This window comes from Equus caballus, chromosome 3 (genome assembly GCF_041296265.1).
Source record: "Equus caballus isolate H_3958 breed thoroughbred chromosome 3, TB-T2T, whole genome shotgun sequence".
Lineage (NCBI taxonomy): Eukaryota > Metazoa > Chordata > Mammalia > Perissodactyla > Equidae > Equus > Equus caballus.
Window position 1 is genome coordinate 42,886,030 of NC_091686.1, and position 15,735 is coordinate 42,901,764.

General features: G+C 43.0%; 1 protein-coding gene across 3 annotated transcripts in view; it reads left to right on the forward strand.

Moving 5' to 3' along the window:
- Positions 1-15,735, forward strand: part of MANBA (mannosidase beta) — a 113,842-nt gene that overhangs the window by 93,633 nt on the left and 4,474 nt on the right. For all 3 annotated transcript variants that reach the window (XM_023637630.2, XM_070263347.1, XM_070263346.1), the window contains exons 14-15: positions 12,458-12,602; positions 15,296-15,438. In XM_023637630.2, coding sequence (XP_023493398.1) covers positions 12,458-12,602; positions 15,296-15,438 — 288 coding nt within the window. The remainder of the gene's footprint in view (positions 1-12,457; positions 12,603-15,295; positions 15,439-15,735) is intronic.

Genomic DNA, 15,735 nt, shown 5'->3' on the forward strand with positions numbered 1-15,735 from the left:
CGTTAATGTTTCAACCGTGATCTTATCGGTCAGGGAAGTTTTCCCAGTGTGATGTGGTTGATGAATTTCCCTCATGGAACACACGTTCAAAGATGGACTTGATATCTGTCTCTTTTAAAGTGTTGCGCTTCATCCTTGTCAGCTTTTGCAGCCAGCATTCTATAAGCATCCCAGTTTCGATGTGTACAATAGGATGACCCTTGTGTGTGTGTGAAAATCTTTTCAGCTGTTGTTTTTCATGCCATCTTTTATCCTCCCAGCTGTTCATTTTATTACTGTTACTTTATTCTGTTTCCTCAAAACCATGTTCAGAGAGCTGACACACATAACTGCTCTTTCTGACCTCATTAGCATTGGGGCCGTGGCTGGGAGCGGGGTGTGCGGCTGGCATCTTTGTTGGTGACGGCTTTTGTCTGAGACGTGAGCTCTTGTGTCTGCTGGGTGCTGGCTCGGAGCTGGACTTGTCCTTGCTCATTCTCCCTTGCGCTTTCTGGTAGACTAGATGGGATCTGAGATGAGAGGAATCAGAATGAGAGTTTTTTGTTTTTACTGTTGGATTTTCTTCACTGAAATACAGACAGGAAACGTCAGGGTCAAAGCTTCCCCCTCACTACATTGGCTTTAGGAAAGTTAATACTATTATTCTGTGTAGTAGAAGTAACACCTTTCTGTAGTTCATTTTCTCTGTTCTCACTCCCACCCCCTGTTCTTTTTCTCATAGTCGGTCATATTATTCTGAAGAACAGAATACCTGCCTGTGTGCCACTTTTTAGGACATTCTATTAAACTTTTTTTTTAGCAACTTTCAAAAAATCTTTGCTGAGAAAGCTGTGCAGTAAGTTTCTTCACGCTTCGATCCTTCTCTGTCTTCTCTTTGTCTTATAACTGCAAAGGCATCCCTCTAGACTCTGACCTCTTTAATTCTAATATTCCAGAACAACCTTGCCTCACCTTTCGTTCTCCTACTTTATCCTGTGGCGCTGTATTCCAAATAGGCTGCATACCTAGGCACGCCCTCTGAAGCTGTGTCCTGCAGACCTCATTGCCTAGTTTGGGGACTCTCTATCCACACTGACACATGTGAACTAACTATTAATTGACTTCCTCTGCCAGCATGACCTCTTACTGCCACTTAGAGAGGAAGCTGGCTAGTGACAGTCTTCACTAACCCCTTAATATTAGCCCCGTCTAGTGTCTTCATTTATTCTTCACATATTTATTGAGCATGTAATGAGGGCTAGATGCTCGGGGATGCCCTTGAGAGATTCATATTCTTAGGGGTCCATTTTATCTCCCCATGTTGCAAGTACCTTGATCACAGGACCTAAGAAGAAAAGGCAGGCTATGCTGTCGGCCCAGGTACTGATGACACCTGCTACCTGGGACAGGTGTTTGTTTGGTAAGCAGCACTGAGATGTGATGGAAGATCCAGGCCAAGCTGAGCTTTTAGGATGGGGATAAGGTGGGTAAAGGAAGGGAAGGAAGGAAGGTGATTTTACTAATATATATAATAATATTATGTAATATTATATCCCTTTGCAAGTGAGATGAAATTCTATAACTACTAAGGTGTTTGATTGAATTATAACATCAATTTTCAGTAGTTAAGTAAAGTGGACATCAGAAACTTGGCACACTAAAAAAGGCCTTATTGGAACAATAGAGAAAAAAATCAACAAAAACAAAAGTTAGTTCTTTGAAAGGATCAACAAAATTGAAAAACCTTTAGCTAGACTGGCAAGAAAAAAAGAGAGAAGACTCAAAATACTAAATCAGGAATGAAAGAGGAAACATTACTATTGACCCTACAGAAATAAAAAGGGTGAAAGGAGAATACTGGAAATGGTTGTATGACAACAAGTCATGTAACCTAGGTGAAATGGACAAATTCCTAGATAGACATAGATTGTAAAAACTGACTCCAGAAGAAATAGAAAATCTGAGTAGACCTGTAACGACTAAAGAGATTGAGTTAGTAGTCAGAAAACTTCTTTTTACAAAGATGGCTCATTAGTGAATTCTAAAAAAAATTTAAAGAAGAATTAACCCCAATCCTCACAAACTCTTAGAAAAAATAGAAGAGGGGAAAACACTTCCCAATTCATTCTGTGAAGCCGTTATTATCCTGATACCAAAACCAAACAAAGACATATCAAGAAAAGCCAGCTATAGACCAGTATCTCTGATGTGTATAGACAGAAAAAAAATCTTCAACAAAACACTAACAATCCAAATCCAGCAGCATGTAAAAAAGTTTATATACCATAATCAAGTGGGATTTATCCTAGGAATGCAAGATTGCGTAAGGATATGAAAGTCAACCAAGGTAATATACCACATAAATAGAATAAAGGAAAAATAACCGTATGGTCATCTCAGTAGACAAAGAAAACCATTAGACAAAATTCAACACCCTTTTATGAGAAAAAAGATTCCATAAACTAGTAATAGAAGGGAGCTTCCTCAACCTGAAAAAGAGCATCAGTGAAGAACCCATAGCTGATATCATATTTAATGGTGAAAGAAAATTTTCCCCTTAAGATCAGGAACAAGACAAGCAGCCTGCTCTCGCCACTTCTGTTCAACATTGTATGAGATTAACTAGGACAGTTAGGCAAGAAAATGAAACAAATGGCATCCAAATTGGAAAGGAAGGAGTAGTCTCTGTCACAGATTACCTGATCTTATATGTAGAAAACCATTAAAAAATCTGCCTAAAAACCTGTTGGAGCTAATAAATTAATTCAACGACTTTGCAGGTTGTAAGATTAATTTACAAATATCAGTTGTATTTTAAGCCACGAACAATTTCAAATGAAATTGAGTAAACAATACTATTTATAATAGTATCGAAAAGAATAAAATACTTTGGAATATATTTAACCAAAGAGATGCAAGACTTGCACACTGAAAACTACAAAACATTGTGCAAGGAAATTAAAGAAATATAAAGACATCCTGTGTTCATGGTTTAGAAGACTTAACATTGTTAAGGTGGTAGTACTCCCCAAATTGATCTCAGATTCAGCACAGTCCCTATCCAGATTCCTAGTACCATTTTTGGAGAAATGGGCAAAGTGATCCTAAAATTCATATGACAATGCAAGTCACCCAGAGTAGTCAAAACAATCTTAAAAAAGAACAAATTTGGAAAACTCATACATCCTGCTTTCAGAACTTGCCTCAAAGCTACAGTAATCAAGATGATGTGGTACTGAGATAAGGCCAGACATATAGATTGATTGAATAGAATTGAGAGTCCAGAAATAAACACACACATCTATGGTCAATTGATTTTTCTACAAGGGTGCCAAGACAATAAAATGGAGAAAGAATAGTGTTTTTCCCAAATAGTGCTGGGAGAACTGGATATCCACATGGAAAAGAATGAATTTTTTTTCATACACAAGAATTAACTTAAAATGGATCAAAGATCCAAATGTAAGAGTTGAAACTATAAAACTCTTAGAAGAAAACATAGGTGTAAGTCTCTGTGAATTTTGATTGGGAAGCAGTTTCTTAGGTATGACACCTAAAGCACAAGCAACCAAAGAAAAAATAGATAAATTGGACTTCATCAGAATTAAAAACACTATCAGAAAAGTGAAAAGATAATCCACAGAATGGGTGAAAAAAATGCAAATTATATATCTAATGAGGATCTAATGTCCAGAATATAATTAAAAAACTCTTATAACTCAATAATTAAAAAACAACTCAATTAAGAAACGGGTAAAAGATTTGAATAGACATCTCTCTGAAGGCCTGAGAACCAGGAGCTCCAGTGTCCAAGGACAGGAGAAGCTGGATGTCCCAGCTCAAGAGAAGAGAGAGAATTTGCCCTTCCTCTTCCATTCAGGCCCTCAACCTTGGATTGGATGATCCCAGTCGGACCCATCCCCTATGTGTCAAGTTCACACATAAAGTTAACTATCACAATAAGGATGTGGAGAAATTGGAATTCTCATATGTTGCTGGTGCAAATGGAAGATGGTACAGCTGCTGTGGAAAAGCTGGTCAGTTCTCAAAAGCCAAACATAGGACTCAGAAATTCTATTCTTAGGTATATATCCAAGAAAATTGAAAACATATGTTCACAGAAAAACTTGTACACAAATGTTCATAGCAGCATTTTTCATGATAGCCAAAAAGTTAAAACAATCCAAATGTTTATCAGCTGACAAATGGATAAATATAATCTGGCAAATGCATACACTGAAATATTATTCAGCAACAAAAAGGAATGAGATGCTCATACATGCCACATTGTGGATGAACCTTGAAAACATTATGCTAAATGAAAGAAGCCAGTCACAAAGGCCATCCATACATATTGTATCATTCAGCTTATATGAAATGTCCGGAATAGGCAATTCCCTAGAGACAGAAAGTAGATTAGTAGTTTCCAGAAGCAGGGTCGAGGGGAGAATGAGGAGTGACCATTTATGGTACAGTGTTTCTTTTTGGGGTGGTGAAGATATTCTGGAATTAGGTAGTGGTGAGAGTTGTACAACCTGTGACTATACTAAAACCCAATGAATTGTAAACTCTGAAAGGGTGAGTTGTATGGTGTGCATTATATCTCAGTTCTTACGTCAGGATAGTGTTAAGTAAATAAAGTATATAGACCATCCTCTGTCAGGATAACTCAGTTGTGTGGCTTCTCCTGGTTCCAGGGTCGGGCTGTGATTCTGGGCAGGCGGCCCAGCTCCAGCTCTGTCTCTCTGGAGGATGGGGAGGATGTGTTTTGTGGACAGCCAGCGGCCTCCACCCCAGCGACAAAGCTGGAACTGCAACCTGTGTCTTGCTGCCCAGTCTGGTTTCTCCTTACCTACCTTCTGTTTCTCTAGGGAGGCTGATTTCATAAGTGTCACCAAGCAAGCTGCTGAAAATAGGCATACTTTTGAAACTAGAATAAGGTTTGTCTGCTAACAGTGGGACTGAGTAGCCTAGGAAATGACTAAGCGTTTAATCCCTCTTACATGTAAAGATTGCCCTCTGTAGGGAAGGATGCGTGAGTGTATAAATATAGGTACAGTTTTTAAAGGGAGAGAGGCGGTTCCTGAGGTTTTCCAGGGAACTAAAGTGTCCTTCATTCTCCCTGACTGGCAACCACTGGTCTGGTAAACCCAGACCCACGTCAGTGGCATGGCACCGTCTGTCTGTGGAGTGCACCACACCGTGCTGGAGCCCGGAGCACTTGAGAGTCTTGGTTATCCTCCTTCACACTGAGTTCAGGTAGGATAGGCTACTAGTTAGAGCTTGCCTAATGCTCTTTCCTTTCGTTGCTGGCAAGTGTTAGGAGTCCTGTTTGCATTCAAAAAATTTTTTAAAAATTCTAAAGAGTTATTAATATTTACGAATTAGACCAGAGAAGATAAATTATAGCAAGGAAATGGTTAGAATAGATATGCAGAAATAAATATATCTTGCAGGTGGTTCTGATAATTGAAATAGCTTAGGGACAGAAAACTCAAATGTTTGTAGGGGCCAATTTACACGGGTGAGAGTAGGACTATTGGGAATTGTGACAAAACGGAGCATAGAGGCCCTGACTTCAGACATTAGACGATGTCAACAAGAAGCAAAAGACAGCCACTGTGTGGGCCAGTTAACCCGTGTGGGTCTGAGTTCAGCCTGGAGGCCACCAGTTTATTGCAGCCTCTTGACTGGAATCTAGTATAGCCATGTGCACCAGGGCCTTTAAAATTTGTCATGTGTTATTACCAAATGAGACAACGCAAGAAGTGAAGAAATTAATTTGAACATAAAATGTTTTTAGCTCTTGTATTTAAAGAAATAAGCTAGAAACCAAATGCCTAATAATTGGAGAATGATTGATCAAGCTATAGTATAACTATATCACCATTTAAAGCACGGAGATATATAGAAAGTGCCAGCGTGTGGAAATGTACATTCAGTCATGCGCTGTGTGTTGATGTTTCGGTCAAGGACAGACCACATATACAACAGTGGTCCCGTAAGATTATAATGAAGCTGAAACAGTCCTATCACCTAGTGACGTCATAGCCACGGTAACGTCGTAGCGTAGCAGTGTTTGTGGTGATGCTGTGGAAACAAACTGCTGCCCTGCCAGTCGTATCAAAGTATAGCACGTACAGTTATGTACAGCGCATGATATTTGATAGTGATGATAAATGACTTTGTGACTGGTTTATGTATTTATTATAGTATACTTTTTATTGTTATTAGAGTGTACCTTTTCTACTTACAAAAAAAAAGTTCACTGTAAAACAGCGTGCTGTTACGTCAGCAGCCTCATACATCCCGTGTCTCTTGATTGCATCATTTTCTCTTGTGCTTGATTTGATCTTGTGTTGTTTTGTTCATCGTGGCCCCTAACCATACAAAATCCACTGCTAATGTTGCCAGTAAGAGGCCACATTGAGTGATTGACCTGGAAACAAAATTAAAAGTGATTAAGGGCTATGAAGGTGGAAAATCAGTGATGGTTATTGCTCGCCAGTCAGGCATGTCACATTCCACCGTAGCTATGATCCTAAAGAACAAGAGCAAAGTGACAGAAGCTGTTAAAGGATCTGCTGCATTGATGTCAATGAGACTAAGAAAAATTTGCGAAGGGCCCCTATCAGACATGGAGAAACTTCTAATGACCTGGATTGAAGACCAGACACAGAAGGGTATGCCTCTCAACACCATGACGATCATGCCAAAGCAAAAAGTTTGTTTGTGATGTTGAAAGAAAGGCCTGGACTTGACTACCATGTTGAATTTACTGCTAGCCCTGGGTGGTTTAAACGATTCAAGAATCGTTATTCATCACATGATGTGAAAGTGAGAGTTGAGTCTGCGAGTGCTGATGCGAAGGCAGCTGGAGAATTTTTGGAAACTCTAGATAAACTGATTGTGGAGGAGAATTGCTTGCCAGAGCAAATATTCAATATGGATGAAACTTCCCTGTTCTGAAAACAGATGTCTGAAAGGACTTTCATCCATAAGGAGGCCAAGACAATGCCAGGTTTCAAGGCTTCTAAGGACAGGATAACAGTCCTGCTTGTGGGGCAGTGTCAAAGGGTACAAACTGAAACCCTTTGTGATCTGGCACAGAGAGAACCCCAGGGCCTTCAAACACATCAGTAAGCTCACACTGCCAGTGCACTACAGGAGCAGTGAGAAGTCATGGATGACCCAGCTCCTCTTCCAAGATGCCCTCTGACATTGCTATGGAGAAAGGATAAGTTTTGTTTAGAGAAAAACATAACTTTCAGGATTTTTCTTATTATTGATAACACTGCTGGACAGATTTCCTTTATTGGTGATCTTCATCCCAATATCAGAGTGGTGTTTCTCCCTCCAACACCACCTCTGTGATCCAACCAGTGGATCCAGGAGTTAGAGCAGCTTTTAAGGCCTACTGCCTGAGGAGGACCTTTGCCCAGGCTAATGCTGCAACTGAGGAAGACACAGAGAAGACACTCACGCAATTTTGGAAGGACTACAACATCTGTGATGGCGTCAAGAACCTTGCTTGGGCTGAGGGTGATGTCACCAGGGAGTGTGTGAATGGCGTCTGGAAGAAGACACTCAAGAGGTTCGTCCATGACTTCCAAGGATTTGCCAAGGATGAGGAGGTTGCAGAAATCAACAAGGCTGTGGTTGAGATGGAAACAACTGTAACTTGAGTGTGGGTGAGGATGATGTTGAGAGCTCCTAGAGTGGCTCCTGAGGATTTGGCCAATGAGGAGTTGTTGGAACTGGAAGAGGAATGCATAGTTGAAGAAGAGGGAAGAGAAAAGGAAACTGCAGGAGAAGAAAACCCCGCAAGAAACTTTACAGTAAAGGGTTTAGCAGAAGCTTTTGCAGACCTCAACAAGCTTTTTAAAAAGTTTGAAAACATAGACCCCAATACCAAAAGGTTTTCATTAATAGAGAGGGACATTCAAGGTGCTTTATCTGCTCACAAGCAAATCTAAGAGGAAAAAACACAAACCAAGCAAACCACATGGACATGTTTCTGAAAAGAGTGACAGCCCCTCAAGAAGAGCCTCAGGCAGGTCCTTCAGGAGGTGTTCCAGAAGAAGGCATTGTCGTCGTAGGAGATGACGGCTCCGTGCTGTTATTGCCTTTGAAGAACTTCCAGCAGGACAAGATGTAGAGGAGGAAGACAGTGATATTGATGATCCTGATGCTCTGTAGGCCTAGGCTAATGTGTGTGTTTGTGTCTTCTTTTTTTTTTTTTTTTTTTTGCTTAGGAAGATTTGCCCTGGGCTAACATCTGTTGCCAATCTTGTGAGCTGCTGCCACAGCATGGCCGCTAACAGACAAGTGGTGTAGGTCTGCACCCAGGATCCGAACCTGGGTCGCTGAAGCAAAGTGTGCTGAACTTAACCACTAGGCCACTGGGGCTGGCCCATGTGTCTTAGTTTTTATCAGAAAAGCTTAAAAAGTAAAAAAAAAATTTTTTTAAATAGAAAAAAGCTTATAGGGGCCAGCCCCATGGCTGAGTGGTTAAGTTTGTGCCCTCTGCTTTGGCGGCCCAGGGTTTTGCTGGTTCGGATCCTGGGCACGGACACGGCGCTGCTCATCAGGCCATGTTGAGGTGGCGTCCCATATGCCACAACTAGAAGGATCCACAACTAAAATATACAACTATATACTGGGGGGATTTGGGGAGAAGAAACAGAAAAAAAAGAAGATTGGCAACAGTTGTTAGCTTAGGTGCCAATCCTTAAAAAAAAAAAGGAAAAGAAAAAAAGCTTATAGAATAAGGATGTAGAGAAGGAAAATATTTTTGTTTATTACAAGAGAGCCAAAAAGTTAAAAAAATTAAAACGTTTATAAAGTGAAAAATTTACAATAAGCTAAGGTAATTTATTATTGAAGAAAGAAAATTTTTTCAATAAATTTAGTGTAGCCTAGTGGACAGTGTGGATAAAGCCTAAGTAGTGTCCCGTGATGTCCTGGGCCTTCACGTCACTCCCCACTCACTCACTGACACCTACAGCTTCCACTCCTGCAAGCTCCATTCATGCTAAGTGCCCGATACAGGTGTGCCATTTTTTATCTTTTCTGCCATGTTTTTGCTGTACTTTTTCTGTTCAGATATGTTAGACACACAAACGCTTGCCGTTGTGTTACAGCTGCCTGCAGTGTTCAGTCCACAGCATGCTGCACAGGCTGCACCAGGTAGTGACGTGTAGGAGGCCACGCTGCCAGGTTTGTGTAGGTGCACTCTGTGACGTTCGCACACAGCGAAATTGCCTACCGATGCGTTTCTCAGAACGTGTCCCCATCGTTAAGCAATGCATGACTGTATGTGAAAATTAAGTGGGAGTGGGATACAAAATTATAAATGTATATGAGTTACAGTTTATGTTAATAAAGGGTTAGAAAAGGATTTGGGGAGATGTAAATAATTTGACATTCATCAGATTTTTTTTCCCTGATAAGAAGCTTAAGTTCACCATGAAGAAAAAGAAACTACCTCTCCCAAGGCCATCAGTAAAGTATCTAGTTGTCCTTGGATCAGCTCAGCTAAGCAGGAGAATAGCTATTTCCGTAGGTGAGGGCTTTGCTAAGCACGGGCATAGCTGTTAGCATGGGTGAGGGCTTTGTCCCACACGTTTTCATCTTGTCTGAAAGAGAAGTCTCAGTTTCCTGCTCTGGGATACACTGGCGTTTTGTTCCCACTTCAGCATTGACTTTTACTTTTTCCCTATTTACTGTGCTTTATAAATCTAGATCCAAGGACAGTACTTCCCAGTCCCAAACTTCTTGAGTGACACCCTCCTTCTTTGTGACGCTGATCCAAGCCCCTGGGGGTCATATGAGAATGTTGCAGGTTCTCTGGTTCTTTGGTGTATCAGGAGTGGCGCAGGCTGTGCGGACACTTCAGATCCTGGGAGCCCCAGAGGTGTGGGCTGGAACCCAAACGGTGGTTGCCGTTGGAAGCCTGTGCTCTGCCTGGGCCAGCAGCTTCTGGAGTGTCTGGTGACTGGAATCCCTCTCCCGCTATTGTCGCCCATCGGGACAATGAGGACTTCTTCAGTTTCTCCTCTCGTGCTCCCTCACACACAGTCCGTAAAGCAATGGCTGGTTTGTCAGGAATTTCGAGATGAGAACAGAGATTTCCTGTCACTCAGGGCCTCGGGTGTGTGTGCTGCAGGGGCCGGGACTGTGTCTCGCTTGACCTCGTGCCCGTGGCTCAGTTTTAGCTTGGTTGGTGGGGGCATTATTTGGAGGCTCATGGTGATTGAAGCGGGTTCAGATGTTATCAGATCTTTTAAACGTATATAAAAGTTACTTTCCATGCTGATGTGAGGTAAAAATCTCTAGCAGGCATGGATTGATAATTGGTGCTGCCCTCGGATCTGTTTCTGCTGAGATTTCACTTCATCTTCACTGAACTTTCTAGAAGTTACTCCACTACACTGACTTTGTACAATGACTCAACAAACATGTGAATGCTTACTCAAGGGACTTAATTTCTCTCTGCCTACCTATCCAGGTCTAGAAGTAGATACATCTCTTTCTTTTTTCGTTTACTTCAGGCAAGACTGGTATTTTTACAAGGAGCTTGCCTAGAGACCCTGAGTCTAATTGCATATTAGCGTGACTGACCTGGATCAAAGCTCTTGGGTCTGTTTTTCTATTTCATTCCCTGACTTAGGGTTAGACTAATAGATTCCGACTGTGCCCTGTAGTCATTGTGAGTGGGCCCCGGTGCCGCCCTGGTTGGGAGATCCTTACTTCCCTTAGTGTGTCTACGCCTGCTGTCGTCACTGTGGTCCCGGTGGCCTGGTTCCTAAATAGAAGGGCATTCTTGGTCTGCTCACAGCTGTCACCTCTTGCCTGGAAGATGGTAATAGTTTTCTGTGGTCTCCTAAATCCACCTAACGCCCTGCATCTATTTTCCTTTCAGTAGTCACAGTTGTCTTTTAGAAACGCAAACCTGATCACTTCACCCTTTACCTTATAAGCTCTTGGTGACTTCCATTTGCCTTTGGGTGCACACCAAAACCTCCCCGGGTCTGGGCCCCCGTCTCCCCAGCCTCCCTTCCGTTGCTCCCGGCTTTCTGTGCTCAGGCCACCTTTCTGTGCTGTATTTCTTCCCTCTGCCTTCTCCTCTTGCCACATATTGTCCTTTCTGCCGCGAGGTTCTGCGCTCTCTCCTTTTCCCTTTCCTCTTCTTTGAGAGGCCAATCCTCACCCTTCAGCTAGACTCATTTCCCCTACTATCCTAGCTCCTAAGATTGCACACCTCCCCTTCTCAGCACTTATTTCTGTGAAAAGTTTACGTGTATCTCTGCGATTCTTTCCTTAAGGCCTGTCTTCTCCACAGCCAATAAGCTCCACGATGGTGGGCTCTGTCTTTTTTGCTGGAAGAGGGGCTTACCATTTCTGGCAGGCAACACATACTCTAGATGCTTATTGAACACTTATTGGATGAACATGATTTCTTCTTGCTTCTCCCTTCTGGAATTTTATGGCTCTGCCTCATGTGAGCCGTAACCTAATCTGTGACTTCCTCACTAGCCACCCTACCTCTGTCTAAAGGTTCTGCTTTTATCTGAGCTTTTTCAGCTTTCTAGGAAGGCATCTGGGCTTAGTCTTCTAGTGGCCATATATGCATCCTTCTTTTTCTTCCTCTGAAGATCCAGGCCCTACTCTAAGGCCATCCTTTTCTCTGACAGGAATCCCTGCAGCTCTGACCGTCTCTCCAGGTTCTCCTTGGTGACCCGTTCATGAGCCCCTCCTCACTACAACCCCAAGCTAAGAGCACGTGACACCCACAGTGTCAGCAACAGCAGCCATAAAAGAGAGACTTTTCAGTGACGATGACGGTAATTAAGCATCCTGCATGAGGCTCTTTAGTGCCTCTTAAACAAGAAGTAAATCCACTCGTCCCATTGCTACAGTTTACCAGCCGTTCTGCTATAATGGAAGAATTGCGTTCATGAGAAATTTTACATTATCAAAAGTTGTGATATAAAAACGATTGCCTAGAAAAAAGGTGTTACGGATTGGACAGTATCAGACTCAGAATAGTTATTTTTCCTATAGCATTTTTTTCTAATAATACTCCTTTTTAAACAACAATGAGTGTGTTAGTGTCGCTGCAGACAACTTGGAGTTTGGCTACAGGCAGCGTTTGCTCCGGGATGGTAGTCTTTGTTTTCCATCATTGCCTGCACATCTTAGCAAAGAAGCTTTACACTGTCCTGTTTCCTTGATCACCCAGTGTCATAATACATCAATCACTGAGCTTCCCAAACAGAACAGCTGGTATAGACACAGCTTCTCTTATGCCAAGGGGCTAGTTCTGGATCTGGTATAATAATGGCATATAGAAAGCTAATAAAATTCCCTAATTTATCCAGTTTGCTTAAATAAGAACTCAGGCCTTTGCTCTTCTCTGATCTGGATAGCTACATCACACAGTAATACCTGCGTTTTGCTGTTTTCCCGGAATCAGGTGATGCAGGCCCAGTGTGTCAAAACACAGACGGAGTTCTACCGTCGCAGCCGCAGCCAGGTGGTGCATGGAGAGGGCCACACCATGGGGGCGCTGTACTGGCAGCTGAATGACATCTGGCAGGCTCCCTCCTGGGCTTCCCTAGGTGAGTGTTGCAGCGTTCTCTGAGAGAAAGCACTTCCTGCGAGGAGAAGCCCTGAGACAGCACGGAGCCCCAGGGCCCAGAGGAGCCGAAGCAGAACTCCAGCTGTGAGCCGCAGCCACCCCACCCGCCTTCTCAGTCCTTCCAGGAGCCTTGGAGGCAGCCTCCTTATGAATTCTGTGCTGTGCAATGTCACAGCAGCAGGCTAATGAAGGGTAGATTCATGCATGACGATCTCAGCCGCATGTCTTACTATTATTGCTCAGAATTTTGAATTTATTTAAGAGGAATTTCTGGGGCAAAAGGAGCATTTACTTATGCATCTCTTCTTCTGTTTAGGAGAATTCAGCCAAATGGAAGGTTGGCCCAGCTAAGCATTAAAATGTCCGTTTCTCTGGCTCCCCTTCAAGTCCTTGAGGTCATCTTGGATGGGGGAGAGAGGGCAGAGTTAGTTGAGTGAGAAATCCAGGTAGCAAGGCTTACCAGTTGAACCAGTTTGGCTAGCCACAGGTGAGATGACCGGCATGGTACTTGCAGTTTGAATTAGTCTGTTTTGGTACATTAAAAACCATTAAGGAGTAAGAAGGAATCTCTGGCCTTCACTAGAGGTGATTTGAAGCAAATTTCAGATAATAATATAAGCAAAAGTTTTGGGTCAAAAGTGACGTAAGGCCATAAAGTAAAAACGCCGTTTTCCTGAGTGAGGCTCTTAACACCGGCTGTGAATGCGAGTCCCGAGGAGTTCTCCCCGTGCACTGTGCTTAGAGCTGGAGTTTTGGTCAAGTTTCTCTGAGAAAACTCTTTATTGACCCCATCCGGATAAGAGGGTATTGATGAGGATCAGGGTAGACTGTGGGAGTAGCTTTTCTGGGATGCTGAAAACTGGGCAGAGGCGCTTGGACCCTGACCCCGCGTCTGTCTGCGGACGAGGTGTGGATTTCTGAGTTTGGTTCAAGAAGTGGGAGAGCCCAGTTTCTGTAATTCTCCCCTTGAAGGACCATATACAGACCATTTGAACGAGTTCTTCAGAAGGAGTGGGTGAACCCCAGCGCAAGAGTGTGATAGCACAGCAAGAATTTGCTGTTTTCTAAACTGAAGCAGGACAGTGCCTCCATGGAGAGGTCACTGTCTCCTTGGACCTGTTAGACACAACGGTGCCAGGGAGAAGCTGTGACAAGTTATGCTGCATCTGCTCCTTCTCTGGGCAGCCTCATGGCCCCTGTTGAATTCTGCTTCATCAGCTCAATTGCTCTGGTGCTTACAGCCTGTTCAGGTGAGGATGGGGAGATATGTGTCCCCTCTTCTCAGCCGAAATGGTGATACCTTAAAGGGATCAGTAGCTACTTGGAATCTATAGATTCTTATATATTTCTTTTTTAAAAAGTTAGTCTTATTTATAGTTATAATTTTGCAAGTACAAAAATCCACCTGGGAGTTTTGCTTGGCTCATAAACTTGGACCCTTACAGAGCTAATGGCAAAGCCAGAAGTCACAGAGCATTCTTAGCCGGTTATGTGGAAGATTATGTTGGCATCCAGACCGTGTCACTGATTAGTAGCTAGGGTATGTGTCATTGAGGCCTTTTGCCTCAATTCCCGTTCTCCTGAGTTCACTTCCTGTTTATGGCCTTGATCGCTGGATCCACACATTTGAAGCCTTTCCGTGGTAATGGATATGACATGACATGTGAGAGTATGTAGGGGACTTACCTCAGGTCTGAGCCATCTTCCCTTTATGAGAAAACTTTCCAAATGGAAGTTCTACTTCATTTTATAGATCTAAGAAGAAAGGCCTCTCCCCACCCTTCTCTGCATCATTGTTTTTAGGGGGAAATACTAGGAGTTGGGATTGAAGTGCTGAGAGTTGAAATTTTGCAAGACCTACAGAAATCATTTCTATCTGAACTTCAAAAGCCCGCTCCTCCCTCTCACGGCTACCCTGCGAGTTCTGAAGCTGGCGTGCGCTCTCGCTTGGAACTTGTTCAGTGACGCAGTGCTTTTTGGGCAAGGATCTGCTTTCAAAAATAGAGGCATGTTGAAATTTTTTTTAATTTATGGGTTTAGCATACTAGACATGCCAGCAGGGTACAGAATTCTCCAGGACACTGCTAATTGTGTTGAGGAACTGTCGTGAATTGTCATCAGTTTGGCTGTTCTCCAGTCTGCCTTTGCCAGCCGTGTTTGTGATGGTGGTGGTTTTGTTTTGCTCAGAGGATTTTGTGCCTATGGGACAGGAGACTTATAAGAGTTATTTCTAAATAACTCTTATAGATGAATATTTGTAACAGGTGTGCGCTGCCAGTGCTCCTGCTTTCTTTTTCTATGTGTATGTAGTCAACAGGAGGAACCTTGGTGCCTTGAGCTCCCAGAGCGGAGCTGCGTGTGCGGGTGTGCTGGTTGGAAGGCAGTCTGAGTTCCACCTACTGCCTGCGGCCTGTGCCACTGAACTCCAGCGCCGCTGTTCCCTCCTTTGTAGAGTGGGGTGTGAATACTTGCTTCACCCAGGTGTTGTGAGGATGACATGAGATACTGTCCGGGATGCTCCTGGCCCTCAGCAAATGTGGGTTCCCACCACTGTTGGCTCCCCTCCTACACTCAGCCCCTACGATCGTGCAGAGTCACACACGGCTGGCCCGTGTGGATGCGACTCTGACTGCTTGACCCTGCCCATCTCCTCACTTTCCTGGCTATTTTTAGAGTATGGAGGAAAGTGGAAGATGCTTCATTACTTTGCTCGGCATTTCTTCGCTCCGCTGTTGCCCGTGGGCTTCGAGAATCAAGACGTGTTTTTCATCTATGGCGTGTCAGACCTTCGCTCAGAGTGCAACGTGACACTCACTGTAAGCTTCTTGGAGTTTTTTCTGTCTAAGACAGAGGAAGAATTTTAGATTATTTCTTTAGTTATTTGGTTCTATTTCTTTTGGGAAAAAGAAAAGAGAAATTAATTTGTATCAAAATGTTTCTAGTATCTGTATCAGAAAATGGGCTCTCCTTGGAGTCAGAATACCTACATTCACGGTAAAACTCTGCCGTTTATTCCGTGACCTGACACCTTAAAGTCTCGGTGATTCAGTGTCGTCATCTGTAGAATGTTATCTTCTATCATCAGCCTGTCTTCTTAAAAGATTTCAATGAGC